Consider the following 27,297-nt stretch of genomic DNA (forward strand, 5'->3'; position numbering starts at 1 on the left):
TTTGGTGGTAGTGGTGAATGCTGTAGGTAGATAATAGGGAAGAAGACCTGTATTTACACTGAACTTTTCCTCCCTTCTCAGTGGCTCCTGAATGAGCTCCACAAAGGGTTAGTCTTCCCTTCCCATTTTACAAATAAGGTAGTAAGACCCAGAGACTTGGGGATAACAGTACAGGGATAGCATGTAGTTGGTTAAGAGCCTAGATTTTAAATCAGAAACAACTCAGTTCAAAATCCTGCCTCTGCTACTTAAATTATATGACCATAGGCACATTATTTAATTTCTCTGAGTTTCAGTGTCCTTATTTATTTTATGGTTTTTTTTTTGCTTGTACCTTATGAAAGTAACATCTCAATATGAGAAATACAAACTGTACAGAAGATGTAAAGCAAAAAGAGTATTTGAAATCTTTAAGAGCTTGAGAATTTTATAATTTTTTAAAACAGAAATATGGTTCACTTAATACAAGCAAGAAACCTTAATAGAGTTTGAATTACTCGAATCCCATGTGATAGAATGCTTTGTTTTATTTTTAGTGATTGTATCCTCTAAAGACAGGGACATTATTGACTTCAGACTATTTGCCAAGTTGAATGCTTTCTGTGTCATTGTTTGTGATGAGAAGAACAATATTGCTGAAATCAAGATTCAAGGTAAAAGTTCACATACTATTAAGAATTTTTTAAAAGAGAAGCTTTTTTTAATGGTAAAGAGTATACAAATGGAGGGCTCTGAGCTGTGAAAACTGGATAATTTTTTTATGACATAATTGAATTGTATATTTTCTTAGCTCTTTGGGATGTAGATCTTGGTTAGAATCTGACCATCAAATTGAATGACAATACTGGTGTTTTGAATCTCTCGGAGTTGTCTCAGAGGTGAAAAGGGATCCTAATGTCCATGTAGAGATGCTATCAATGGGCTGGGATGTGGGTCCGATTTTCAGGTCAAGGTCTATGAATATGCTTTATCTTGGTACAAATGCAAAAGAACCTTATGATGAAGAGAAAGCCTGTCTATGAGTCCAGTATGTTCTTTTAGGCAAAAGCTGCTGAAACTGATAAGGCTCTGTTTTTACCAGCTCACTATGATCTGATAACGGTAAAGAATGTTTAATGAAATTCTTGAATAACTTAAAAATGAAAAAAATTAGTATTTTTCTTTGGCCTTTCCAAGCTGACAATTACCTTTAGTCTACATTTGATTCATGAAACTTATAGCTTCCATATGAATGACTGGATATAAGATATAAAAGATTTCCTAAAATCCCAAGATAATCTGTTTGCTCTAGGTGTAGTTTTTTTCAGAAGGTTGAAAATTCAGATAATTGATTTATAATGAATGTATTGGTTTCATTGTTTATAACACTGAAAATATATAACATTGCAACTAACTAATTTATCACTTGGGAGTTCAAGCATAGTTAATTAAAAAAAAAAAAATCACGGGGCGCCTGGGTGGCTCAGTCGGTTAAGCGTCCGACTTCGGCTCAGGTCATGATCTCACGGTCTGTGGGTTCGAGCCCCGTGTCGGGCTCTGTGCTGACAGCTCAGAGCCTGGAGCCTGTTTCAGATTCTGTGTCTCCCTCTCTCTCTGACCCTCCCCCATTCATGCTCTGTCTCTCTCTGTCTCAAAAATAAATAAACATTAAAAAAAAAAAAAAAAAATCACCCCAGGGGCGCCTGGGTGTTTCAGTCGGTTAAGCGACCGACTTCGGCTCAGGTCACGATCTCACAGTTCGTGAGTTTGAGCCCCGCGTCAGGCTCTGTGCTGACAGCTCAGAGCCTGGAGCCTGCTTCAGATTCTGTGTCTCCCCCACCTCTCTGCCCCTAGCATGCTTATGCTCTCTCTGTCTCTCAATAATAAATAAATGTTAAGTTTTTAAAAATCACCCCAAAATGAAATTATGCAATAAAAAGAAACATCTTGAGGTCTTCTTATGGTAGGTCTTTAGAAATTATAATAATATAATTTTTTTTTCCAGGCCTTGATTCTTCTCTTTGTCTTCAGTCAAGAAAACAGTCACTGTTTGCCAGACTGGAAAATATTATTGTCACAGATGTTGATCCTAAGACAGTTCATAAAAAAGTAGGTGTAGTAAATAGATAGCTAATATGTTTTGATAATTGAGTATGAGATTTTATTTTTAAATATATTTTAAGAAATATTAATGAAATATATTTTGATACACAAATGTTTGTTTCTCTAATGATTATAAATATAAGCCCTTTTGTTTGTTTGTTTGTTTGTTTATTTATTTATTTATTTATTTTTAGTCTCAACCGAGTTAACATACAGTGTAGTCTTGGGTTTAGGAGTAGAATCCAGTCATTTGTCACTTACATATAATACCCAGTGCTCATCCCAACAAATACCCTCCAAATATAAGCCCTTTTTTAAATGAGACTTTGTCATTACCCTCTTGAACAGAATACATTCTAATCTCTGCTTTTCAGGCTGTGTCAATAATGGGAAATGAAGTTTTTCATTTTAACTTGGATTTGTATCCTGATGCCACTGAGGGAGATTCCTATACTGACATGTCCAAAGTGGATGGTGTGGTATCACTGAATGTTGGCTGTATTCAGATTGTTTATCTTCATAAATTCCTCATGTCATTTCTGGTAAAAGTCACTATTTATATGTTGATTTTCAACTTAGAAATACTTAAGTCTGATAGTTTTGATTTCAGATCTTATAAATTTTGGATTTTAGGATGTACATTGTTTTGATTATAGATGGTATTTATATATTAATATAGAGGTTAAAACCTCTCTTTAATAGTTGAAATCTGAGTCATTTAATTTGTCTAGAACTGGAATTATTTTTGCTAGAACATGAATTTTACTTGAAACCAAATTTTCAAGTAAAAAAATACTAAAAATATCCTCCGCCCCCGCCCCACTCTGTTCTTCAGCCATATAACATTAGCCCTTTTCAGGTAGCTCATAAATATGGATGGATGATCAGTGATTTTTTTCCTAATTCTAGATAAATGAGACTCAATTGAAAAATGTATAGGAAATAAATAGCACAGAAATAAAGAAGATGGTGTTATTAATGATGTGTTTGTCCTCTGTTTTTCTCCTTTTATACTTGGTGTCCACAGAACTTCCTCAACAATTTCCAGACAGCCAAAGAGGCTCTGAGTGCTGCCACTGTTCAGGCTGCAGAAAAGGCTGCCAGAAGTGTGAAAGATCTTGCCCAGAGGAGTTTTCGTGTTTCTCTCAATATTGATCTGAAAGCACCAGTTATAGTCATCCCACAGTCTTCTATTTCCACTAATGCAGTGGTGGTAGATCTTGGGCTCATCAGAGTTCAAAACCAGTTTAGTCTGGTGTCTGGGGAAGACTATTTAAACCCTCCAGTAATTGATAGAATGGATGTGCAGCTAACAGAGCTTAAGCTTTCTAGGTATATTCTCTTTGAATAATTATGGATTGAAGAGTTATTTAATGTTTTCCATGAATTTTGTGGCCATTGAAATTCATACCCAACATGCTTCGGTTGCACAGAATACTTTACTTTTATTTACTTTTTAAAAAGGTTTTTAATATTTATTTATTTTTGAGAGAGTGAGAGAGAGACAGAGTGCAAGTGGGTGAGGGGCAGAGAGAAGGGGAGACACAGAATCCGAAGCAGGCTCCAGGTTCCGAGCGTAAGCAAAGAGCCTGACGTGGGGCTTGAACCCACAAACTGAGAGATCATGACCTGAGCTGAAGTTGGAAGCTCAGTTGACTGAGCCACCCAGGCGCCCCCAGAATACTTTAATTTTTAATCAACTTTTTATTTTGAAAAATTCCACAGTTACAGAAAAATTCCAAAAATATTACCATGATGATACCAATATTATCCTTTACCTGGGTTTACCAGTTGTTTACATTTGCTTTAACTATGTATGTCTGCATATTATTATTTAAAACATGTTTAAAAAATTTGTTTAATGTTTATTTTTGAGAGAGTGGGAGAGAGAGAGAGATGGACGGACAGAGTTCAAGCGGGGGAGGGGCAGAGAGAGAGGGAGACACAGAATCTGAAGCTGACAGCTCTGAGCTGTTAGCACAGAGCTTGATGCGGGACTTGAACCCATGAACCATGAAATCATGACTTGAGCCAAAGTCTGCCGCTTAGCAGACTGAGCCACCCAGGCGCCCCTAAAACCTCTTTTTAATTTAATTTTTAAGTTGAGATAAAATTGACATATTGTCTTGCTTTCAGGTATATAACATGATTCAGTATTTGTGTATATTGTGAAATGATCATCACAATAAGTCTAACATTTGTCACCACACATACTTACAATTTTTTTTTCTTGTGTTGAGAACTTTTAAGATCTACTTTCTTAACCACTTTCAAATATACAATACAGTATTTTTAACTAGTCACCTTGCTATACATTACATTCCCAGGACTTACTTACTTTATAATGGGAAGTTAAAACGTTTTTTGCTGAACCATGAGTATAGACTTTGCTCTTAACCCCTTGCTCTAAATGCTTTAGCATGTGTCCCCTAAGAACAAGGACACACATCCTTTTACATAATACAGTTTTCAAATTCTGGAAATTTAACACGGATACAGCAATAACGTCTAATATGGAGTCAGTATTCAAATCTTACTAGTTGTTCCAATAGTGTCCATTATAGTAATTTTTCCCCTCGATCAAGGGTCACGTATGGATGGCATTTAATTGTATCCTGTACTACTGAGGGGGATTTCTATATTACTAGTACTTACTTGCTCTGGAATAGTTCTTTAGTCTTTCTTAGTGTTTCATGATGAGACAGTTTTGAAGAGTACAATCTAGTTGTTTCATGGAATATCTTTTAATTTGGTTTTGTTTGAGTGATTCTTCATGATTTAATTGAACTTATGTATTTTTGGCAGAATACTGCATACATAATGATGTATCTGTAGAGCTCCCACCAGATGACCCATGAAAATCTATATATAATACATTTTAAAATAATTTCTACCCTATCCAAGGAGATTTAATTAACTTAATAAAAAAGGAAAATTACAAGGCAAGTCCAGAAAATAATCCTGGAGAAGAGCTTTATCAAACTCTTCAGAAAATGCTAATTGTTCATCTTGCCATTTTTTTCTTTAATCTCTGTACCAATGCATATATTAGTCTTTGTACAACTATATTTGATGACTACTCCATGTATTCAACATTATGAATATCTTTTTAAAATTTAATCCATGTGTGACCTACTGTTTGAAGAAAAAGGTTTTCTTAATGGGTCATTGTATATCATGTATTTGACTCTTTCCCTAAAGTGAATTATAGATTGAGATTAGAAAAAACTAGCATGGGTTCAAATCACTATTGAGAGCAGTGACTTTTGATTTCAATGTCTTTTTAATGATAGGTTGCATTTCCTTCCTGTGTTTATGCATTTATATCAGTTATATTTTTCATTAGGACAGTGATCCAGCCAGGCATCTCCCATCCTGATGTTCAGCTCTTACACCCAATTAACTTGGAATTTTTTGTAAACCGGAATCTAGCTGCATCTTGGTATCACAAAGTACCTGTTGTAGAAATTAAAGGACACCTTGAATCAATGAATGTAAGTGTGTGAGTGAAAAATACTCGTTATTGAAATTTTAGACTCTGAAGACTTTCTTAGGATAAATCAATAAGATACGTGAAATTTTTGAGTGGTTGGTGTAAGAACAATTTCAATGAGATGTCCAAAAATATGTTCATTATTTAGCAGAATTTAATCTTCAGTTAAGTGTTATTGTGTGTGTGTGTGTATACAAAAAATATATATATTTATACACACACATATATACATATATGCATATACATATATATACATATATATATATATATACACCATATATGTATATATATATATATGATATACATTATTAGTTTAGGGTATATAACATAGTAATTCAACATTTATTTACATTGCAGAAATAGTCACTACAATAAGTATAGTTCTCATCTGTCACTTTACAAAGTTAATATAGTATTATTGACTGTATTTTCCATACTGTACATTGTATCTCCATGACTTACTTATATTATAACTACAAGTTTGAATTTATTAATCCCTTACACCCATTTCACATCCCTAATCCCCCTTCCCGTCTGGGAACCACCAATCTGCTCTCTGTTTCTATGAGCCTGGTTTTTAGTTTTGTTCTGTTTGGCTTTTTAGAGTCTACATATCAGTAAAATCATGCTGTGTTTGTCTTTCTCTGACTTATATCATTTAGCGTAAGTGTTTTTGTTTTCTTTGGATAGATAAGCAGTAGGGGATAAGCAGTAGCTAATCATATGTTAGCTCTATATATTTTTAGGAACCTCCATACTATTTTCCATAGTGGCTAGTTTATATTCCTACCAGTAGGGCCCAAGGGTTCCCTTTTCTCCACATCCTTGCCAATATTAGTTGTTTCTAGTCTTTTGGGTAATAGCCATTCTGAGAGGTGTGAAGTGATACCTCCCTGTGATTTTGATTTGCATTTCCCTGATGGTTAGTGATGTTGAGCATCTTTTCGTGTGCTTGTTGGTCATTTCTGTGTCTTCACTGGAAGAATGTCTATTCGTATCCTCTTCCTGTTTTTTAACCAGATTGTTTTTTTGTTACTGGATTCTATGAGTTCTGTATATATTTTGATATTAACTGCTTATCAGTTATAGGATTTGCAAATATCTTTTTCCATTCAGTAGTTTGCTTTTTCATTAAATTTTTTAAAAATATTTTATTTATTTTTGAGAGAGAGAGAAAGAGAGAGTGACAGAGTACAAGCTGGGCAGGAGCAGAGAGAGAGGGAGACACAGAGGCTGAAGCAGGCTCTAGGCTCTGAGCTGTCAGCACAGAGCCCGAGGCAGGGCTCAAACCCATGAACCGTGAGATCATGACCTGAGTCAAAGTCAGATGTTTAACTGACTGAGCCACCCAGACACCCCACTTTTTCATTTTAATGATGGTTTTTTTTTTCTATGCAGAAGCTTTTTAGTTGATATAGTTCCATTTGTTTATTTTTCCTTCTGTTGTCTTGGCTTTTAGAGTCAGATCTATGGAAACGCCTTTAAGACTGATGTTAAGGAGCTTAATGCCTATGGGTTTTTTTTAGGAGCCTTATGGTTTTGGGTCTCATATTCATCTCATATTCAAGACTTTCATCCATTTTGAGTTCATTTTTGTATATAATGCAAGATAGTGGTTGACTTTCATTCTTTTACATGTAGCTGTCCAGTTTTCCCAGCACCATTTATTGAAGAGGCTGTCCTTTCCCCATTGTATATTCTTGCATCTTTTTTGTAATATTAGTTGATCATATATGCATGGGCTTATTGCTGGTTTATGATTTATGTGTCTGGTTTTATGTCCAATATCATACTGTTTTGATGACTATAGCTTTGTAGTATAGTTTGAAAGTAGGGATCTTGACACCTTTGGCTTTGCTCTTTCTTAAGATTGTTATGGCTATTTGGGATCTTTAGTGTTCCCATAGAAATTTTAGAATTATTTGTTCTAGACCTCTGAAAAATGCCATTGGAATTTAGGTAGGGATTGCATGGAATCTGTAGATTGCTTTGAGTAGTAACGTTAATTATTCCAATTCATGGGCATCAAATATCTTTCTATTTATTTGTGTCTCCTTCAATTTGTTTTATCAGTGGACAAGTATTTTGTTCTTTTTGATGTGATTGTAAATAGGATTGTTTCCTTGATTTGGCTTTCTGATGGTATGTTATTATTGTAGGGAAACACAACAGATTTTTTTGTACATTAATTTTGTATCCTGAAGCTTTACTGAATTCATGTATTATTTCTAACAATGTTTTTGTAGAATCTTTAGAGTTTTCTATATATAGTATCATGTCATCTGCAAATAGTGTGACAGTTTTACTTCTTCCTTTTCAATTTGGATTACTTTTATTTCTTTCTCTTGCCTAAATGCTATGGCTGGGACTTCCAGTATTATGTTGAATAGAAGTGGAGACAGTGAGCATCCTTGTCTTGTGTCTGATTTGGAGAAAAAGCTTTTAGCTTTTTACCAATGAGTATGATATTACCTGCGGGTCTGTCCTATATGATCTTTATTATGTTGAAGTATGTTCCCTGTATATCTGGTTTGTGAGTTTTTATCATAAATGGATGTTGAATTTTGTCAAATGCTTTTTTCTGCATCTGTTGAGATGATTGTGATTTTTATCCATCATTTTCTTAATGTGATATATGATGTTGATTGATTTGTGGATGTTGAACCATCCTTGCATCCCTGGAATATATTCCACTTAAACATGGTTTATGAGCCTTTAATGTATTGTTGAATTTGGTTTGCTAATATTTTGTTAGGGATTTGTATCTATGTTCATCAGGGATATTGCTTGTAGTTTTTTTTATTAATTTTTGTAGTGTACTTTTCTGGTTTTGGTATTAGGGTAATGCTGCCTTTGTGAAATGAGTTTGGAAGTGTTCCTTCCTTTTTCATTTCTTGGAATAATTCAAGAAAGATAGGTACTAATTCTTCTTTAAATGTTTGGTAGAATTAACCTGTGAAGCCATCTGGCCATGGGCTTTTGGTTTGGGGGGAGTTTTTAAGTTATTGATTCATTTTCATTACTTGTAGTCAGTGTATTCAAATTTTCTATTTCTTTGTGATTCATTCTTCAAAGGTTGTGTATTTCTAGGAATTGTTCCATTTTTTCTAGATTGCCTGATTTGTTGGCCTGTAATTATTTATAGTAGTCTCTTATGAACCTTTGTATTTCTATTGTGTCAGTTATAGCTTCTCTTTCACTGCTAGTTTATTTGGACCCTGTCTTTTTTTCTTGATACGTCTGGATAGAGTTTTATCACTTTTGTTTATCTTTTCAAAAAACAATCTTATAGTTTCATTGATCTTTTTTTTGTTGTTGTTTATTTCTTTTTGAGACAGAGAGAGACACAACATGAGTGAGGGAGAGGCAAAGAGAGAGGGATACACAGAATCAGAAGCAGGCTCCAGGCTCTGAGCTGTCAGCACAGAGCCTGACGGTGGGGCTCGAGCTTGTCAACTGTGGGATCATGACCTGAGCCAAAGTTGGATGCTCAACCGACTGAGCCACCCATGTGCCCCTCATTGATCTTTTTAATTCGTTTTAAGTCTCTGTTTCATTTATTTACTCTCTGATTTTTATCATTCCCATTTTCTACTAACTTTGGGTTTTGTTTGTTCTTCTCCTCGTTCCTTTAGGTATACAGTTAAGGTGTTTATTTAAGATTTCTCTTGTTTCTTGAGGTAGGCTTGTATTGTTATGAGCTTCCCTCTTAGAATTGATTTTGCTGCATTCTTTAGATTTTGGTATGTTGTATTTCTGTTTTCGCTTGTCTCTGGGTATTTTGTTTTTGTTTCTTTTGATTTTTTGATGACCCATTGGTTTTTCAGTAGCATGTTGTTTAATCTTCACATTTCTATGGTTTTTCTAGTTTTCTTATAATTATTTCTAGTTTTGTACCATTGTGGTTGGAAAAGATGCTTGGTATGGTTTCAGTCTTCTTTTTTTTTTTAAAGTTTACTTATTTATTTTGAGAGAGAGAGTGTGAGCAGGGGAGGGTCAGAGAGAGAGTGAGGGAGAAAGAATCCCAAGCAGGGATTCCCACACCATCAGCACAGAGCCTGATGCGGGGCTTGAACTAATGAACTTCGAGATCATGACCTGAGCTGAAATCAAGAATCAGATGCTTAATCGGCTGAGCCACCCACGTGCCCCTGATTTCAGTCTTCTTAAATTTTTGAGAGTTTTTTTTTTTTTTGACCTAATATGTCATCTATCCTGGAGAATGTTCCATGGTCACTGGAGAAGAATGTGCATTCTTTTGCTTTTGGGTGGAATGTTCTGTATGTATCTGTTAAGTCCATCAGATCTAATGTGTTAAGAGCAGTGTTTCCTTGTTGATTTTTTTGTCTAGGTGATCTGTCCATTGATGTAAGTCAAGTGTTAAAGTCTCCTACTATTACTGTATTACTGTCAACTTCTTCTTTGAGGTCTGTTAATATTTGCTATCTATATTTAGGTGCTCTTATGTTGGGTGCATTTATTTATAAACATCCTACCTTGCTTTATTGATCCTTTTATCATTATATAGTTGTCTTTTTTGTCTTTTATTACAGTTTTGTTTTAAGGTCAATTTTGTAGGATATAACTGTTCCAGTGTTCTTTTCGTTTCCATTTGCATGGAACATCTTTTTCCATCCCTTCACACTCTTTCTGTGTGTCCTTACTTCAGAAGTGAATCTCTTCTAGGTCTTGTTTTTTTATCCATTCAGCTACTCTGTCTTTTAAATGGAGAATTTAGTCCATGAATTTAAAGAAATTATTGATAGATAGGTATATACTTTATTGCTCTTTTATTAATTGTTTTCAGGTTGTTTTGTAGTTTCTCTGTTCCTTCATTTCCTTCTCAATTCCTTTGTATTAGATGACTTTCTTTCATGTTATGTCTAGATTCCTTTCTTTTGTGTATTTACTATATGTTTTTGCTTTGTGCTTACTGTGAGGTTTACATACCCTATCCTTTGTATGTAAGAGTCTATTTTAAATAGATAACCACTTACTTTGAACGTATCCAAAACTCTACATTCCCCCCCCGAACAGAATTTATGTTTTTGATGTCACCTTTTACATCTTTTTTTTTATGTATCTTTTAAGTAATTATTGTAGTTTCAGTTAATTTTACTACTTTTGTTTTTTGACATTTTTAGTAGTTTTATAAGTGATTAATCCACTACCTCTACTCTATGTTTACCTTTTCCAATGAGATTTTTACTCTCATATGTTTTCTTTTTATTAGTGCCCTTTTTATTCATCTTAAAGAAGGCTTTTTAGTATTCTCATAAAGCTGGTTTAGTGGTTATGAGCTCCTTTAGTTTTTGCTTGTTTGAAAAACACTTTCTCCTATTTGAATGATAATCTTGCTTGGTAAAGTATTCTGGGTTGGAAAAATTTTTTAGTACTTTGAATGTGTCATGCTACTCCCTTCTGGCTAGTAAAGTTTCTTCTGAGAAATCTGCCAATAGCTTTATGAGGTTTCCCTTGAATGTAGCAAGTTGTTTTTGTCTTGCTGCTTTTAAGATTTTCTCTTTAATATTGACATTTTAATTATAATAAGGCTTGGTGTAGTGCTCCTTGTGTTCATCCTTTTTGGTAATTTTCATGCCTCCTCGACCTGGATGTCTGTTTCCTTCTTGAGGTTAGGGAAGTTTTCAGGCATTATTTCTTCAAAATGTTGTCTGCTACTTTCCTCTCTCTTCTCTTCTAAGACCTCTGTAATTTTAATGTTCTTCTGTTTGTCTTTGTCCCTTAAGATACCTTCATTTAAAAAAAATTTTTAATGTTGTTTTTGCTCTGTCTTGGTAAGTTCTGTTGCTTTATTTTCCTGCTCACCAATCTGTTCTCCTTCATCCAGTCTGCTGTAGAACCCCTCCAGTGTATTTTTCATTTCAGTTATCATATCTTTAGTTCTCTGGCTTCTGTTTGTACTGTCTTATATTTTATATCTCCTTGTTGAAATTCTCACTGTCCTCATCCATTCTTTTCCTGAGTTTCAGTGAGTATCTTTATGATCATAACTTTAATTCTTTATCAGGTAGATTGCTTAACTCCATATCATTAAGGTGTTTTTCTCAGGTTTTGTCTTATTCTCTTGTTTGAAAATATTTGTTTCCTCATTTTATTTGATTTTCTGTGTTTGTTTCTATTTGGTGAAACAGGCAGTCTTTTTAGTCTTGAATGGTAACCTTGTTTAGGTGATGATTCTTCTTGTTCAACCTTGTCCTAGCTTGTGGTTGTCTTCTGAACCTTTGTGGTTGTCTAAAACACCTGAGTTATTATTGGTATGCCCCCATTGTTGAGGGTGTGCCAAGATCTGTCAGTGATCCAAGGGGAGGAATATTATTCAGCACCTAGTTTCAGGCTGATTAGAAGCCAGACCCTCAGGCAAGTGCTTTTAAAGTATGCAAATGTATATAGTCCTATGGGACTGCAATCATAATCCCTACTCAGGGCTCTAGGAGATCTGAGCACCCGGTGCAGAAATTGGCATATTGTATTGGTGTGTAAATGAATGTATGAACTCCTTTCTCACAAGTCTTGTTTAGCTGTAATGAGGCCAACGGGGATGTGCAAGGATGGTGTCTCCCTGCTTTTGTACCCTGAAAGCACCTTCTTAGTCTCTAGATATGTGGGAAACTTTAATCCTGTCCCTCAGGCTGATACTCAAGGCTGAGTAAATAGGCCTTTGTCATAGGAAGACTGAGGTTGTGCTTCAGTCTGCTGTCTGTGCAGTGCCCTGGGGGTGTTGACCTGCCAAGAACTGTTTTTCTGCTTGTTATGGTCCTCTGGAGCTCTGGAACACCAACTCTCTTGACTAGCAGGGCCAGCGCATCAAGGCATGTTCTCTTTCTGGATTGCACATGGCTGCTGGCTTTAGGAAGACAGTTGGTGAGTGTAGGAGGCAGAGCAGACTCACTGGCTTCAGAAAGGCAGTGGGAAAATGTCTTGACCGTGTGTGCCCATGGGCTTCAACAGTGAAATAGGCTAGTGTCTTGTGTGTCTGTGTACCAACTTTAGGCTGGGAGTGGGAAAATGCCAGGATCACTCACTAGTTCCAGCCACGGGTGTGTTGCAACTGCCTGTGCTTGCGAATGTGAGCCAGGGAGTGGGAGAACTCCACCACAGTTCTGCTCTCTGGTCCAGCCAGGATGCAAGGGAGCACTGCAATTGCCAGTGCACGGCAGCTTCAGCAAGTGCCTTGACTGTTCCCCCGCTCATCCCAGCAAGGCTCTGGGAGAGTGCCATATCCGGACTCCCCTGTCTATGCTAGTAGGCTATGTGGAAAGTTCAACAGTGGTAGCTGCCAGCATGTCAGCCTCCCAGGAGTGTTTCAGATGTCCCTTGCTCCTTCAGCCAGTGTACCCAGATCAGCAAGTGAATTCCCCTCATGTGTAGTCTAGGTGTTTTTCACACTGCCAGTTTTTTCACTGGATCTTGGGGCAAGCCCTTTAAGAGGGGAATCTCAGTTTCCTACAGCACTTTGGGGCCTCTGGAGGTCAGCACTGTTGGTTTTCCAAGCCAGACCTTCTGGGGGCTCCTCTCTCTAGTGCAGATCCCAGGGGCAGAGGTGGCCCATGGGGAGTACCAAGTCATCACTCCTCCAAGAGAAGCATCTGTGGTGAGATCCCTCCCTGTTGTGTGACACCACACTGGGGGTAGTTTTTTTTTGTGAGACGTGTCTCTGTCTTTCCAGCTCATTTCAGTATGGTCCTTTTATCTTTTGTTTTGAAGAGCAGTTTACCAGGTTTTAGGTCTTTCTCAGAGGGAAAAGATCCATATGTAGTTTAGATTTGGTGTGTACATACATGGGAGGTGAGTTCAGGATCTTTCTATGTCACCATCTTGGTCTCCCTCTTCATTACTTAATTTTTAAATTTGCTATATGTTGCAGGGAGTATGACTGGAGTCGCAAAAGATGAGTCCGCAAAGTGCAGTTAAGTCAAGGTCCTCATACGGGTGGGAATGAGGCCCTGACTGCAGAATGAAGCTTCTTTTTATTAGGATAATTGCTAAAGACTAGGTGCATAAAGTCAGCTCAGCAAGGGTGTTAATCAATCTAATGGTTAGTTTTCAAGGTTAATTTTGAGTTAATTGGTTTCTGTAACACTAGGAAGGGTCAGGTATTAAGGAGCATCCAGCCTTAGACAATGTTAATGGCTCTAGGCGTTCCTTACCAGCCACAGCTGTGCTCAGCTGTGTAAACATGTCCTAAGGCCTTGCACCTTTTCCAGCCCTTCCCTTTTGAAGCCTTTTCCTTTGATGCTTCTCTCCTGCATCTCCCACAGCTGTATACGTACACATTAGCAAAGATCTGTGTGTAAGTTATTTATTAGTATAGTATATCTCATTCTATATGTTATATACACATACTTTTAATTTCAGGGGTATCTGAGTACCCTTATAGCATTGAGAGAAATGATTATTTTTTGTATCGAAGATAGCCTTTTTATTTCATTGGAGTTGTTAATTTTAAAAAAGTACAATTTTTGTTTTTTCTGAATTTGTCATTTTTTTAAATTATTTTTTAATTTTTTTTTTACATTTATTTATTTTTGAGAGACAGAGAGAGGCAGAGCACAAGTTGGGGTGAGGCAGAGGGAGAATGAGACACTGAATCTGAAGCAGGCTCCAGGCTCCGAGCTGTCAGCACAGAGCCCGATGAAGGGCTCGAACTCACAAACTGTGAGATCATGACCTGAGCTGAAGTCGGATGACTGAGCCACCCAGGTGTCCCTGAGTTTGTCATTTTTTTAAATGATCTGATTTCTTTAATCATTATTATTTTTCACTAAAGATTATATAAGTTAAGTAGTGTAACTAATCCTGACTGATAAATCACATTTTTTCCTCCAAACGTTGTATTACCATTGAAAATAAAAGTATTTAAATGAAATAAGTAGTGGAATAATTGAATGGGTAGTGAAGATCTAATTTTCAGTCACTGTGAAGGTTATTCTGTCCTTCATGTTTTATAAATAGTAATTTATTTCTATATTAAAATTGTTTTATTTTAAAATGAAGTACCTTTATCTTTTCTTTTAATGATATTTCACAGGTTAATCTAAATCAAGAAGATCTTAGCCTTTTATTTAGAATACTAGCAGAAAATCTTGGTGAGGCTACTGAAGACTTAAATAAAATGAAGCCAAGAGAACAAAAGACAGGTAAGAGACTGACAGAAGGTGGCATAATACACGTATCTCCTTATTTTACACTTTAGCACGGGAGTCAAACCATAAAAATGACATAAATATATATGTACACATTGTGATTTGTATTACCATGAAAAGAAAGAAGATATTTATTTGTTGAATACATATTGAATAAGACCATAGTTAGAGATGATGGACTGTCATTTAGTTATCCCAATAGTCAGTTACCGATTCGGAACTTTTTCTAAGTTGTGTAAGTTAGGAGGAAGCCATAAAAAGTATTTCTTTTTTTTAATTTTTTTTAACATTCATTTATTTTTTAGAGACGGAGAGAGACAGCATGGGCTAGGGATGAGCAGAGAAAGGGAAACATAGAATATGAAGCGGCTCTGGGCTCTGAGCTGTTAGCGCAGTGCCAGATGCAGGGCTCAAACCCACAAACTGGAGATCATGACCCGAGTCAAAGTCCGATATTTAACTGAGCCATCCACGCACCCCATAAAAAGCACTGCAAATCTGGTGGATTCCTGGAATAATTTTTGAATTTGCATGTATACAAAAAAAATTCAAAGTTTGCAGTGGGCTATGGTAACATACTTAATCTTATTTTCTTAAGTTTATTTATTTATTTTGAGAGAGAGAGAGAGCGTGAAGGAGGGGCTGAGAGAGAGAATCCTAAGCAGGCTCTGTGCGCTGTCAGCGCAGAGCCTGATGCAGGGCTCAATCCCATGAACTATGAGATTATTACCTGAGCTGAAATCAAAAGTCAGATGCTGAACTGACTGAGCCAGCCAGGGGTCCCTGATTTTTAAGTGAGGTTTTGTAGTAAAATATCTTTAAGAATTGAAACATTTGGTAAATAACTCAGCAAAGAAAATGCTGACAAATTGTACTACGGTAAAAATTTAGAGAATTTAAATTATTAGTTGCAGTGGCCCTTTGACTTACTTAAAGGCAAAGTAACTACTGGACTTAATTTTTACATTTTTTTAAATGTTTATTTATATTTGAGGAGAGACAGAGCAAGAGCAGGGGAGGGGTAGAGAGAGATGGAGATGAATCTGAAGCAGGCTCCAGACTGAGCTGTCAGCACAGAGCGCAGTGCAGGTTTCCAGTCCACGAGCTCTGAGATCATGACCTGACCAAAGTTGGATGCTTAACTGACTGAGCTACCTAGGCGCCCCTAGACTTAATTTTTAAAAAATGTTTATTTTTGAGAGAGAGAGAGAGAGAGAGAGACAGAGCATGAGCAGGGGAGGGGCAGAGACAGAGGAGACACAGAATCCAAAGCAGGCTCTAGGCTCTGAGCTGTTAGCACAGAGCCTGACATGGGGCTTGAACTCACAAACCATGAGATTATGACCTGAGCTGAAGTCGGATGCTTAAGTGACTGAGCCACCCAGTGCCCCTGGACTTAATTTTTAAAACTGTTATATATGTGTATTACACACACACATATATATAATTATTTTTTCCATCGAATGGTACTATCCTAAAAGTGTGTGTGTGTGTGTGTGTGTGTTTATGCATTTTGCTTTTTTCTTTTAAGTAACAGTTTATCTTGGTGTTTATATCTTTTTTTTTTTTTTTTTAATGTTTATTTATTTTTGAGACAGAGAGAGACAGAGCATGAACGGGGGAGGGTCAGAGAGAGGGAGACACAGAATCTGAAACAGTCTCCAGGCTCTGAGCTGTCAGCACAGAGCCCGACGCGGGGCTCGAACTCACGGACCATGAGATCATGACCTGAGCCTAGGTCGGCCACTTAACCGACTGAGCCACCCAGGCGCCCCTATATCTTTAAATATAATATGTATAGATATGTCTCATTCTTTCTAATGGCCACCTGGTATTAAATTCTCTTGACGTATTATAATTTATTTAGCAAGTCCATACTGATGGACATTTCAGATTGTTTTCAGTGTTCCACTCTTCCCACATTGCATTGAACGTCCTTGTCCATACACTTTTACAAGTGTATGTGTATCTGTAGGGGAAATACCAGGGCTACTGGATTAAAGGATATTTAATTTTTATTTACTTAATATATATTAAGTTAATGAATTTAACATTTTTGACATCTTGCCAATTGCTCCCCTTAGAACTTGTACTAATTTTGCACTCCTGCCAGTTTGTTTTTCTGTGCCTTTTCTAACACAGCATATTATTAGATTTTAAAGTTTTTGACAAATTGCTAAGTAAAAAATGGTATCTCAGTATATTTTTTTCATTTAAAAAACTTTTTTATTATATGTTAATCTGTATTACAGAGCACAAATAGTAAAGAATGCAAGTCTTAAGTGTACAGTTCAGTGAATTTTTATATATAGCTATACCGTATAGCTGTCAATCACCATGGTTAATATATAGAACATATCCGGCCTCCCCTTGAAGGTCTTCCTATGTTCCTTCCCACTCAATACACCCACTCTGCCCTCAGATCAACCTAGAATTGACTGTCATCCTAATTTGTAATACCACAGGTAGATTAATTTTGCTTTTTCTTGAATTTCACATAAATGGAATCATAGAATTTACTCTTTGGTTTTTGGCTTGTCTCAGTCATCATTTTGTTCATGAGATTCCTGCATGTTGTTGTGTGTGGCGGTAGTTTGTTCTTTTTAAATCTGTGCAGTATTCATCATATGAATTGATTAATATTGATTTTATCCATTCTACCTTTGATGGAGAACATTTAGGTTGTTTCCATTCTTTGATGGTCTTGAATAGAGTTGCTGTGAATGTTATACATTTCTTTTGTCATACTTATGTCCTGTTTTCTTTTGGTTGTATAGCTAGGCTTCACATGATAGGCTCATTTGTTAGGCTTACGATTAGCTTCAGTAACATGCTGAACACGATTTTCCAAGTGGTTATACCAGTTTACCAGCAATGTATGAGAGTTTTAGTTGTTTCACATTCTCACTGGTCCTTGGTATTGTCAGTATTTTTAAATTTTGCCATCCTGGCTGATACACAGTGTTATTTTTATGGATCTTACTTGTTCCCTGATTACTACTGAAATTAAAACCTTTTCATATGCATACTGGCCATTTGGATATCCTTTTTTATGACATGACTATTCAAGTCTATTGAGCATTATTTTTATTGAGATGTTTGTGTTTTTTTCTTAGTGATATATTGGAGTTCTTTGTTCATTCTGGATATGAGTCCTTTATTGGTTATATGTATTATATTTATGTGTTGATATATATATATATATATATATATATATATATATGCTATATATATACCCTATCTGTGATTTGCTTTTCATTCTTTTAATGGGTCTTTTATTAATAGAATTAGTTAATTGTAGTGAATTCCAGTATACTATTTTTAAAAATCATGAGTGCTTTTTCTATTTAAAAAATCTTTGCCTATTCCAGGAGTTATTTTGTAAAAGCAAATCATTTGCTAGAATTATTCCCCTGGATCACACTCTGTTTGGAACAGTGCTGGAGTAAGGTGATAGTTAAGAAACTTCACCCTATGTGTTTCTCAAAGATAATAATTGACAGCAATCGTTTTCCATATGCCTTTCTGGTATGGTTTACAGAATTCTTATGTGTTGTGTTCATGATCATAGATAATGTTAACTGAAGTAATATTAAGAATTAATATAATGATATTGAGGGTTAGTTGAGAGTAAAGACTTTCACGGGACTGATGAGTTTGGATTCTACCATTTGCCATCAGTGTGCTGTTGGGGAAGTTTTATGTATTACAGTTTAGAAAGCAGTTTTATCGCATGTCAGAGTATATGAATTTCAGCACAAGAACATCAGATCATATAGCTTTGCTTTTGCTTTTCTGTATGGCATAAGAGGTTCTAATCATCCCTCACACTTTTTTCCTTTTCTAGCCTTAACTTTTGTTACCCTCTCCATGATTTAATCATATCATATTCTGTTCTGTTTCCCTAACCTCTCATGGTGTACTCTCTATGAGTTTCCACAATCTCTTGTCTTATACTTGGCTGTCCTCTCCGTGTGAGGAGGTCCTTAAGCTCTACCTGAATGATAACTCCTTTATTAAACCTTTCCTGGCCTCCCCATAACAATGTCTTAGTCTCTGTTTTCTGCACGTTTTTCCTATTAGTCTATTAACATTTGTCTACTCACTGTGACTAGGCGTAGCCTGCTTATTTTGTTTGTTTGCATTTTAAATGTATATGTCTCTTCTCCTAAACTGTAAGGTTTTTGAGAGCAAGAGCTATGTATTACTGACTTGTGGGTTTTCATTGCTTGCACAGGTCCAGAGTTCTCATACATGTCCTCAATGAGCATTTGTGGGAAAAAAAATGTGTGAATAGAAGTGAAAAAATTTCTTTTAAACATCTTTAGGTGAAATTAAAGGGCCACTTGAAATCTATACATCAAAACAAGATGTACATGCTTCCCAAGGTACTTTAATAGCTGGAGCTGAAGAAGTGAGATCTGTAGACACCATTAATATGCTGCTGAATTTTGAAATCAAAGAGGTATCTGATTTTCATCTGTTTTTATTTAAAAATTTTTTTTAATATTTATTTATTTGGGGGAGACAGAGAGACAGAGTGCAAGCAGGGGAGGGGCAGAGAGAGAGAGAGAGGGAGACACAGAATGTGAAGGAGGCCCCAGACTCCAAACTGTCAGCATAGAGCCTGTCGTGGGGCTCAAACCCATGAAGCGTGCGACCTGGGCCGAAGTCGGACACCTGACTGACTGAGCCACCCAGGTGCCCCTCATCTGTTTTTGTAAAGTGAATAAATAATAGATATTTGGAATTCCCTCTACTAAAACAAACTTGTAAATTACTGATAGGGATAAAAAAATTTATGTAGGCTATTTATCATTTGTATGTAGCATTCGTAATTTTTAGCAAATTTGAGAGTATATAAAAGATGAGTTATATTTGGGGTATATAATGTTTCATAGAGAAAATGGTAGCATGTCCTATAACATGCTTTTCAAATGATTTTAGGACATTAGGAATGTAGCTCACTTTGGATTTCATATGAGAAAGTCAGGAAAGGGAAGTAGTGACAGACAGATCCTTTGCAAATTTAAGAAACCCTTAATAGAATAAAACACAGTATGTCTACGTTTTTTAAGTGTTGTATTACCACTGTCTGCTTCATCTGCAGATTCTTGAGGAGAGATGAAACGGATTTTCCTCTTCTGTATTCACACATTCAACAAATAGTCATTTCATGTGCTAAGTGCTGAGGATAGAGTTAGAAGGCATAGACTCTAATGAAAAAAACAAACAAAAAACAACTAAAAGTTTTCTAAGTGCTCCCATTAAAAATGTGCAGGAGGGGCTTGTGGCTGTGGATAATAAGGAGGGGGCATCTAAGTAGTCTGGAGTATCAGGGAAGATTTTTGGAGAAAGTGACATTTGAGATGAGCTTTTAAGGAAGATTAGAGTCTTTCTCTTACCCTGGGGCAGGGGGACTTGCAAGAAGTTCCTCCCAAATCCCTTCATCATTAATAGTAGAGGCTATGTTCTTCTGGCTTAAATACAATAAACTTAAAAAAATTAGTTCTGTATTTTTATCTGAAATGTATGCTTTGAAACTAATTTCTTATTAAAACTTTACTGTTTTCTGGTTAATGTTGGCGTTATTAAAGATATAGAAGCTTTAGTAATTGAGACATGGATAGCTGAATCATTCTTTTTGCAAATGGGCCTCATTAACAATGTGGATAGAAAACCCATACACCATCTTTAATATCATTTGTAGTAAATGTTATTATAGTTCCATCACTTTAGGACGTGGAGAGTGGGGGAGGCAATTTGCATTCCCCTAGGCCAATACTTGACAGTGTCTTAAGACATTTTTGATTGTCACTATCGGTGGAAAGGGAGCTACTGACAACCAATGAGAGAGGCCAGTGTTATCGCTAAACATCCTACAGTGCACAGGTCTCCTCCCTCACTACTAAGAATTATCCAGCCCAAAATGTCAGTGGTGTCAAGCTTGAGAAATCTTGCATTAGCATTAGTGTAACAATTGGCCATTTTTCTTACAGCCTTTCAGATGAAAGGCCATCCATCAGACTAGATAGAACTTCTGGGAATTAGGCAGAACTACTTTTTTTGTTTTTGTTGTTGTTAATTTTACCTTGATAATCACTAGAATATAGTGGCAGTGCTTCAGAAGTCTGAACAAGTAAATGTACCTTCAAAGTCAATCACATGAGGCAGTTTCTAGGCACAAATGGAAGTACTCGTATTTACATCGTGTGAATTTTTTCATTATGCCACTCTGAGTGGTTATGAAATTGTTGACTTACCTTCATTATATATGAGTGAGCTTGTTAATGGTGATACTGGGGACTTTTCTAGGTTGTGATTACTCTGATGAAAAAAGCAGAAAAGAAAGGAAGACCTTTACATGAACTAAATGTCCTGCAGCTCGGAATGGAAGCTAAAGTTAGAACCTATGACCTGACTGCTAAAGCTTATCTAAAAAAAATTAGTATGCGATGCTTTGAGTTCACTGGTAAGTGTGAAGTATAGTCTGGGTAAATTATTCATGTTACAGGCAGTGGCCTCTACCTCTGTGTGAGTAGTAAGCACATTTATTAATGTCATCATGATTAGTTAGTTAGATTAAATTTATTACATGGATAAAAAAGAATTTGATATTTAAAAATTTATTTTTTGTGTAGTTATTTACCAGTAGGTAAGAATGTATCTAAATACATTTATATGTATGTGTGTGTATATATATATTTAGAATGAAGTTGAATTATATCTAAAAAGAAAAATGAAGTGTATCTTCCATGTCTATACATAACATTTTAATACTTGTAAAAGCAACATTTCATTACAACTCTGCTGTGAGAACTGATGTATTAGGAAATCAGAGCCCAGTTAGAATACCCATGTGTAAAAGCCCAGGGACCCTTTATGAAAAGTGAGTTAATTTACTAGAAAATAATCTGTTTGCTTTTTATTTTTTTTTAAATTACATCAGTGTTTTTTGTTTTCAATGACATTAACCTATACTTTTGAAAAAACAAATTAAACAATACAGAAATATTATAGAGGAAAAATTTAACATCACTTTCTAGTTTCACTTCTTACCCCCTTGTAAATAGTAAGTTGTTGTTCAGTGAGTTTCCTCAGCCTTTCAGATCCACTTTTTAAATTGCATCAAGCCAACTTTGAAAGTTGCTAAAGGTGTTTAAAGTTTATAGGCACTCTATGGGGTAACTTTAAATAGAGCAAACATATTGAGAATAGTTTATGTATCTTATAGCTTTGTTCTTCAATTTAGTCTGATTTGATCAAATGAATAATACCAGTACTACCAAATGTTACAAAAGCTGTAATTGGCTGCTACTGTTTTGTTTTGTTTCTAACTTTTTTTAATGGTGTTTGTCTTTTTTGTTTCAAAGCCACTTTTATTGAGGTATGATCAGTATACAGTATACTTTTTAGTATATGATTCCATGAATTTTGACAAACTTACATATGTGTAACTGGGTACTCTGTTTTAAAATACATTTGAAATGTTTGAAAGACTGACTGGAGCTGCCCTTGGTTTTTTTTCTGTTAGACTCTGCAGGAGAGCCACTTCATGTTATTAACTCTTCTAATGTAACTGAGGAACCTCTGCTGAAAATGTCACTGACCAAGGTACCTGGCTTCCTTCTAGGATTCTTAAATATTTAAATACATGAAATTATGTAGTTCTCCCATATTTAATATTTCAGTTTTCTCCCTTAAATTTTTTCATTCTAAAGCTCATTGATTATAGTGAATTTGCAAAAGCACCTGACAGTCCTGGTGATATCAATAACCTTTTGAGTTAACCTTATATTGTTGAGTAAGTGAGTGTATACAAAGTTCTGTGGTTATCCAAAGCAAAGTTTGTTATAATCTAGATATGCTAGCATTTCCCCTACCTTTAGCATTTGCCTCTAAGTAGGAAAAGGATTTTGAGTTTTTGCTTCTATAGAATTTGAGAAATGTTTATGTGGTCAAGTTTTTTGGCACATACCTCTTTGCCATTAAGAAATATGTTTATAGTGTTTTCATAGCATACTTTGAAAAGTGAAGAATATATATATATGTATATATATATATGTATGTATATATGTGTATGTATGTACAATGTGTGTGTATGTGTGTGTGTATATGTATTTCAATGTTTGAATTATTAGTATTTTTGGCCCAGTGGTTTAATCTTCCACCTTTTCTAGGCAGACAGTGATGGACCAGAATTTAAAACCATTCATGAAAATACCAAACAGAGACTGAAGGTAAATATTTTGTAATTCACTATAAGGCTTTTTATATTAATGATTAAATCTAGCTTTATAGCTGTCTTCATTTGTGAGATGGTGAGGTCTAAAATTAAAACAAGGGTGACAATAATGATAGATCTAATCTTGTAGATGAAAGAAATGGGTAAAGAGTTGAAATAAAATTTTTACAAAAGTTGATTTAATTTCCTAAAATATTATTTTCCAGATATGAATTAATGATTAGTTGTTGAGTACAAAAATAGTATGCTTTTTCCCGATTTTTCTTTCAAGTTTTTATTTAAATTACGGTCATTTAACATACAGTGTAATATTAGTCTTAGGTACAGAGTTTAGTGATTCATCACTTACATACAACACCCAGTGCTCATCACAACTGACTTCCTTAATCCCCATCATCCATTTAACGCATCCCCCAGTCACCTCCCTTCTGGTAACCATCAGTGTGTTCTCTATATTTAATAATTTCTTTCTTGGTTTTCCTTTTTTTTTTCTTCCCATATGTTCATCTGTTTTGTTTCTTAAATTCTACATCTGAGTGAAATCATATGGTATTTGTCTTTCTCTTACTGACTTACTTCACTTAACATAATACTCTCTAGCTCCATCTGTGTCATGGCAAAGGTAAGATTTCATTCTTTTTTATGGATGAGTTAATATTCCATTGTATATATATATATATATACACCACATCTTCTTTATCCATTTATCAGTGGATGGATATTTGGTCTCTTTCCATAATTTGGCTATTGTTGATAATGCTGTTGTAAACATCAGGATGCATGTATCCCTTTGAATCAGTATTTTTGTATCCTTTGGGTAAATACCTAGTAGTGCAATTGGTGTATCGTAGGGTAGTTCTATTTTTAATTTTTTGAAGAAGCTCCATACTCCCTTCCAGTGTGTCTGCACCAGTTTGCATTCCCACCAACAGTGTAAGAGGGTTCCCCTTTCTCCACATCCTTGCCAACAAATAATATACTTTTTTTTTTATAAAAAATTTTTTTAATGTTTATTTTTGAGAGAGAGTGTGAATGGGGGAGGGGGCAGAGAGAGACACACACACACACACAGAATCTAAAGCAGGCTCCAGGCCCCAAACTGCTGGCACAGAACTACCAGCACAGGGCCTGACGCAGGGCTCTAACCCACGGACTGTGAGATCATGACTTAAGCTGAAGTCGGACTCTTCACCGATTGAGCCACCCGGGCGCCCCAATAATATACTTTTTAAGGGAATTTTGTTCATGGTTATTTGGCCTAGTGTTGATGGAAGCATTAAACATTTGAATTATATATTGGCTTTATGATTAGAATAAAATTAACGACTAAGCTAAAGCATGGCTCAGTGCAAACACTGCCTACAGTCCATTTGTGCTTATATAGTCTGTCTTGGACCCATCTGAAATGTGATTGAATTAAGGTCTGTATCTTTACTTTAAACCCACCAACTGAGGTCAGAATTACAGTTGGGCATGAGAGGGGGCAAAGTATTAGTTTATTGTCTGGTTAAGATTAACATCATAATAGTGAGTTTTTTCTTAAAAAAAAAAAAAGGATCTTAATTGAACTATTCTAAAATCAGCTCTTCTGCAACCTATACTTATTTGTATATGTTGAAGCTTAACATAAAAATGTCACCACATCTGAAATCTGCCTCTCTAATTGTTCATTATCTTAGGTTTCATTTTCATCCTTAGACTTAGTACTTCATTTGGAAGCTTTACTGTCCTTCATGGATTTTTTATCATCTGCTGTTCCATCCTCTGAACCTTCCTCTACTGAGAAGGAATCTGAGCTGAAACCACTTGTGGGGGAGTCCAGAAGTATCGTTGTCAAAGCTGGTATTAACTTTTGAGCATGGTCTGATTCTTTCTGTCTGAACTTTTAATAATCATGTGATAACTTGTATTTTCAAGCTAAGACTAATATTTAGCAACTTAATGTGATAGCTGCTCTGACGGATTAGGATAGTTTCAAAAGAAAAAGCAAATTTTATCCTTGCAGTAGTATAGAATAATTTAGTAAGGGATTTAAAATAAATGTTTAGTATTAATCATGTATTTATATTTGATTTCACCATCTTTTACATAAAATAAAGTTGTATGTACTTTGTATTGATGTTTCTGTAGCCTTCAGTGCAAGTGAGAACAGAAGAAATTAAAATGTGATACAATCATGCAAAGTACAAAGGCCCATTTCAATCAGTCATATAAATCTACCTGACGCTGAACAATTTTAAATGATTTGCAGGACACAAAAGGAGGAAGAATGTTATAGAAGAGACAGACTCACTTTGGTTTCTAACAAAAACTGAGTTTAAATGACATATATATATGGACACATGTTGCTCAAGCATATGGCTTGTGCTATAAGTTAAATATGAAATATCCAGAGTGAACATGTGCCTGTTTTTAAGCCAAGTATCATTTTAATTATTTTTGCTTTCATATTACATGATGTGAGTATCTGATATCTGGTAATTTAATTTTCAGACCATTACCTGTTTGAGTAATATCTGTATTACTGACATCTTTAAAGTGTTAAATTCTTAGTAATATTGGACCTAATATAAGGATCAGATTTTTTTTAATCAGGGATCAGAGCAATACTTTTGCTATAAACTAGAGTTAAAGTTTGTCTTTAATATACTTGTCATATTAATGTCCGTGGAAATACTTATATAAATGCATACATATACACACACAGTTGAATAAATGAAAAAGCAGTGTTTAATTTCAATAAACTACAAAAGTTATTCGCCCAAAAGAACAGTCTTCCAGTATGTTTTATAGTTGATTTTTATGGTTCGAATATAGTTTTTGTGGTTTGATTTACATTTTACGGGACAAAAATTCCTGTTATCACTTTGGTGATTAAAGACTGATGTCTGTACTTTTACAGTATTATAGGAAAAGGTCTATTTTCCTCAGGCAAGACACATCTCTAGAAAAACATCTCCTAAATTTATCAGTGAAGACCTGGACCAAAGTAGATGAAGGGAACCCATTTGTTTATGATTCTTATACACATGCACACACATATATTATATATTTTATTTTTTAAACTTTAACCTTTTATGTTTATGTCTCATAGATTTTATTTCAGGATTTTTCATGGAGAAATAGGATACAATCTAGAGAAATTGGTTCTATAGTTAAGAACACGGATTGTGTTATAGTTAATATGTATTTTATTAACTATTCTTTATTTCAGCATTTTTATGAAATGTTCTTTGATCTAATATATGATGTAAAAACAAGTACAAAATAAAAATTTGGGAGCAATAGAATTCTAGAATTCTAATATAGAGGACTATCTTTTTTCTAAGAGGAAAAATTATGGGAAAATTTCCCTCTAGCAAATTGTACTTCTGAGGTGCTTTAAAGGTTGCCTTTATTCTTAAGTTGCGAGGGAACATGCTACTTTTTGTCTGATTGGCATTTGAAAATTGAGTCAAATCCATGTTAATTATATGGAATCTTAATGGAGGCCTTTTTGATTCTTTATAGTTCATAATGTACTTTTTATGAGTTTTACATTATTTTATCTGTTATATCATCTGTGCACTTGGCTAATCACAAGGTTTGTATTACTTTTCAGCATCCAGCAATACTTCTCAAGATGATGTATTTGATTTAAAGGTCATAGCTGAATTAAATGCATTTAATGTCTTTATCTGTGATCAGAAGTGTAACATTGCAGATATTAGAGTACGTGGTAAGTACGTGATATTCCTTGGTGTAGGTATTTCTGTTTCTTCAGAAATAGAAACAGCACCATCACATCAGGAAGAGTAAGCTTGTGCATGGTAGATTTCTCATGAGTCATAGTTTTGTTTACTTATAGTGAAGATTTTTGCAACCTTTTTAGAGATGTGCTTTGAAATGTTGGATGTGAATTTGTTATGCTTCATAGCTGACATGAAACATTTCTTGTGTATTTTTAAAATTTTAGAATAAATCTAAGGCTTAATTGCTTATGTTCTGTTTGTATTTTCAGCATAATATAATGTTAATTTAAACTGAGAAATTAATATCACAACACCTCACTGAGAAAATGTTATTGTCTTTATTTCCCTTGTCCTTTGTGCATATATAGCATCAAAATAGAAGTATCTAAAAGAAATTTTGTAGGCTTTATCCATCATCAGCTTGATAAAAGGATAGATTGATATTATATGGTTCTTAGACCAGTCTGCCAACATTCAAATTTTGGCTCTAACACTTATTGGCTGACCTTGAGAAAATTAACCTTTCTGTATCTTAGTTCTCTCTTCTGTAAAATGGAGATAGTTATAATACTTATTCATGGG

General features: G+C 35.1%; 1 protein-coding gene across 1 annotated transcript in view; it reads left to right on the forward strand.

Annotated features, from left to right (window-relative positions):
* VPS13C (vacuolar protein sorting 13 homolog C) overlaps nt 1-27,297 on the forward strand; it is a 193,366-nt gene that overhangs the window by 86,913 nt on the left and 79,156 nt on the right. The window contains 12 exon segments of the mRNA XM_042988726.1: nt 537-653; nt 1,985-2,088; nt 2,457-2,624; nt 3,110-3,414; nt 5,429-5,576; nt 14,625-14,733; nt 19,068-19,204; nt 21,055-21,211; nt 22,274-22,353; nt 22,920-22,979; nt 24,664-24,826; nt 26,586-26,702. Coding sequence (XP_042844660.1) covers nt 537-653; nt 1,985-2,088; nt 2,457-2,624; nt 3,110-3,414; nt 5,429-5,576; nt 14,625-14,733; nt 19,068-19,204; nt 21,055-21,211; nt 22,274-22,353; nt 22,920-22,979; nt 24,664-24,826; nt 26,586-26,702 — 1,665 coding nt within the window.

The sequence above is a fragment of the Panthera tigris genome, chromosome B3 (assembly GCF_018350195.1).
Source record: "Panthera tigris isolate Pti1 chromosome B3, P.tigris_Pti1_mat1.1, whole genome shotgun sequence".
Taxonomy (NCBI): Eukaryota; Metazoa; Chordata; class Mammalia; order Carnivora; family Felidae; genus Panthera; species Panthera tigris.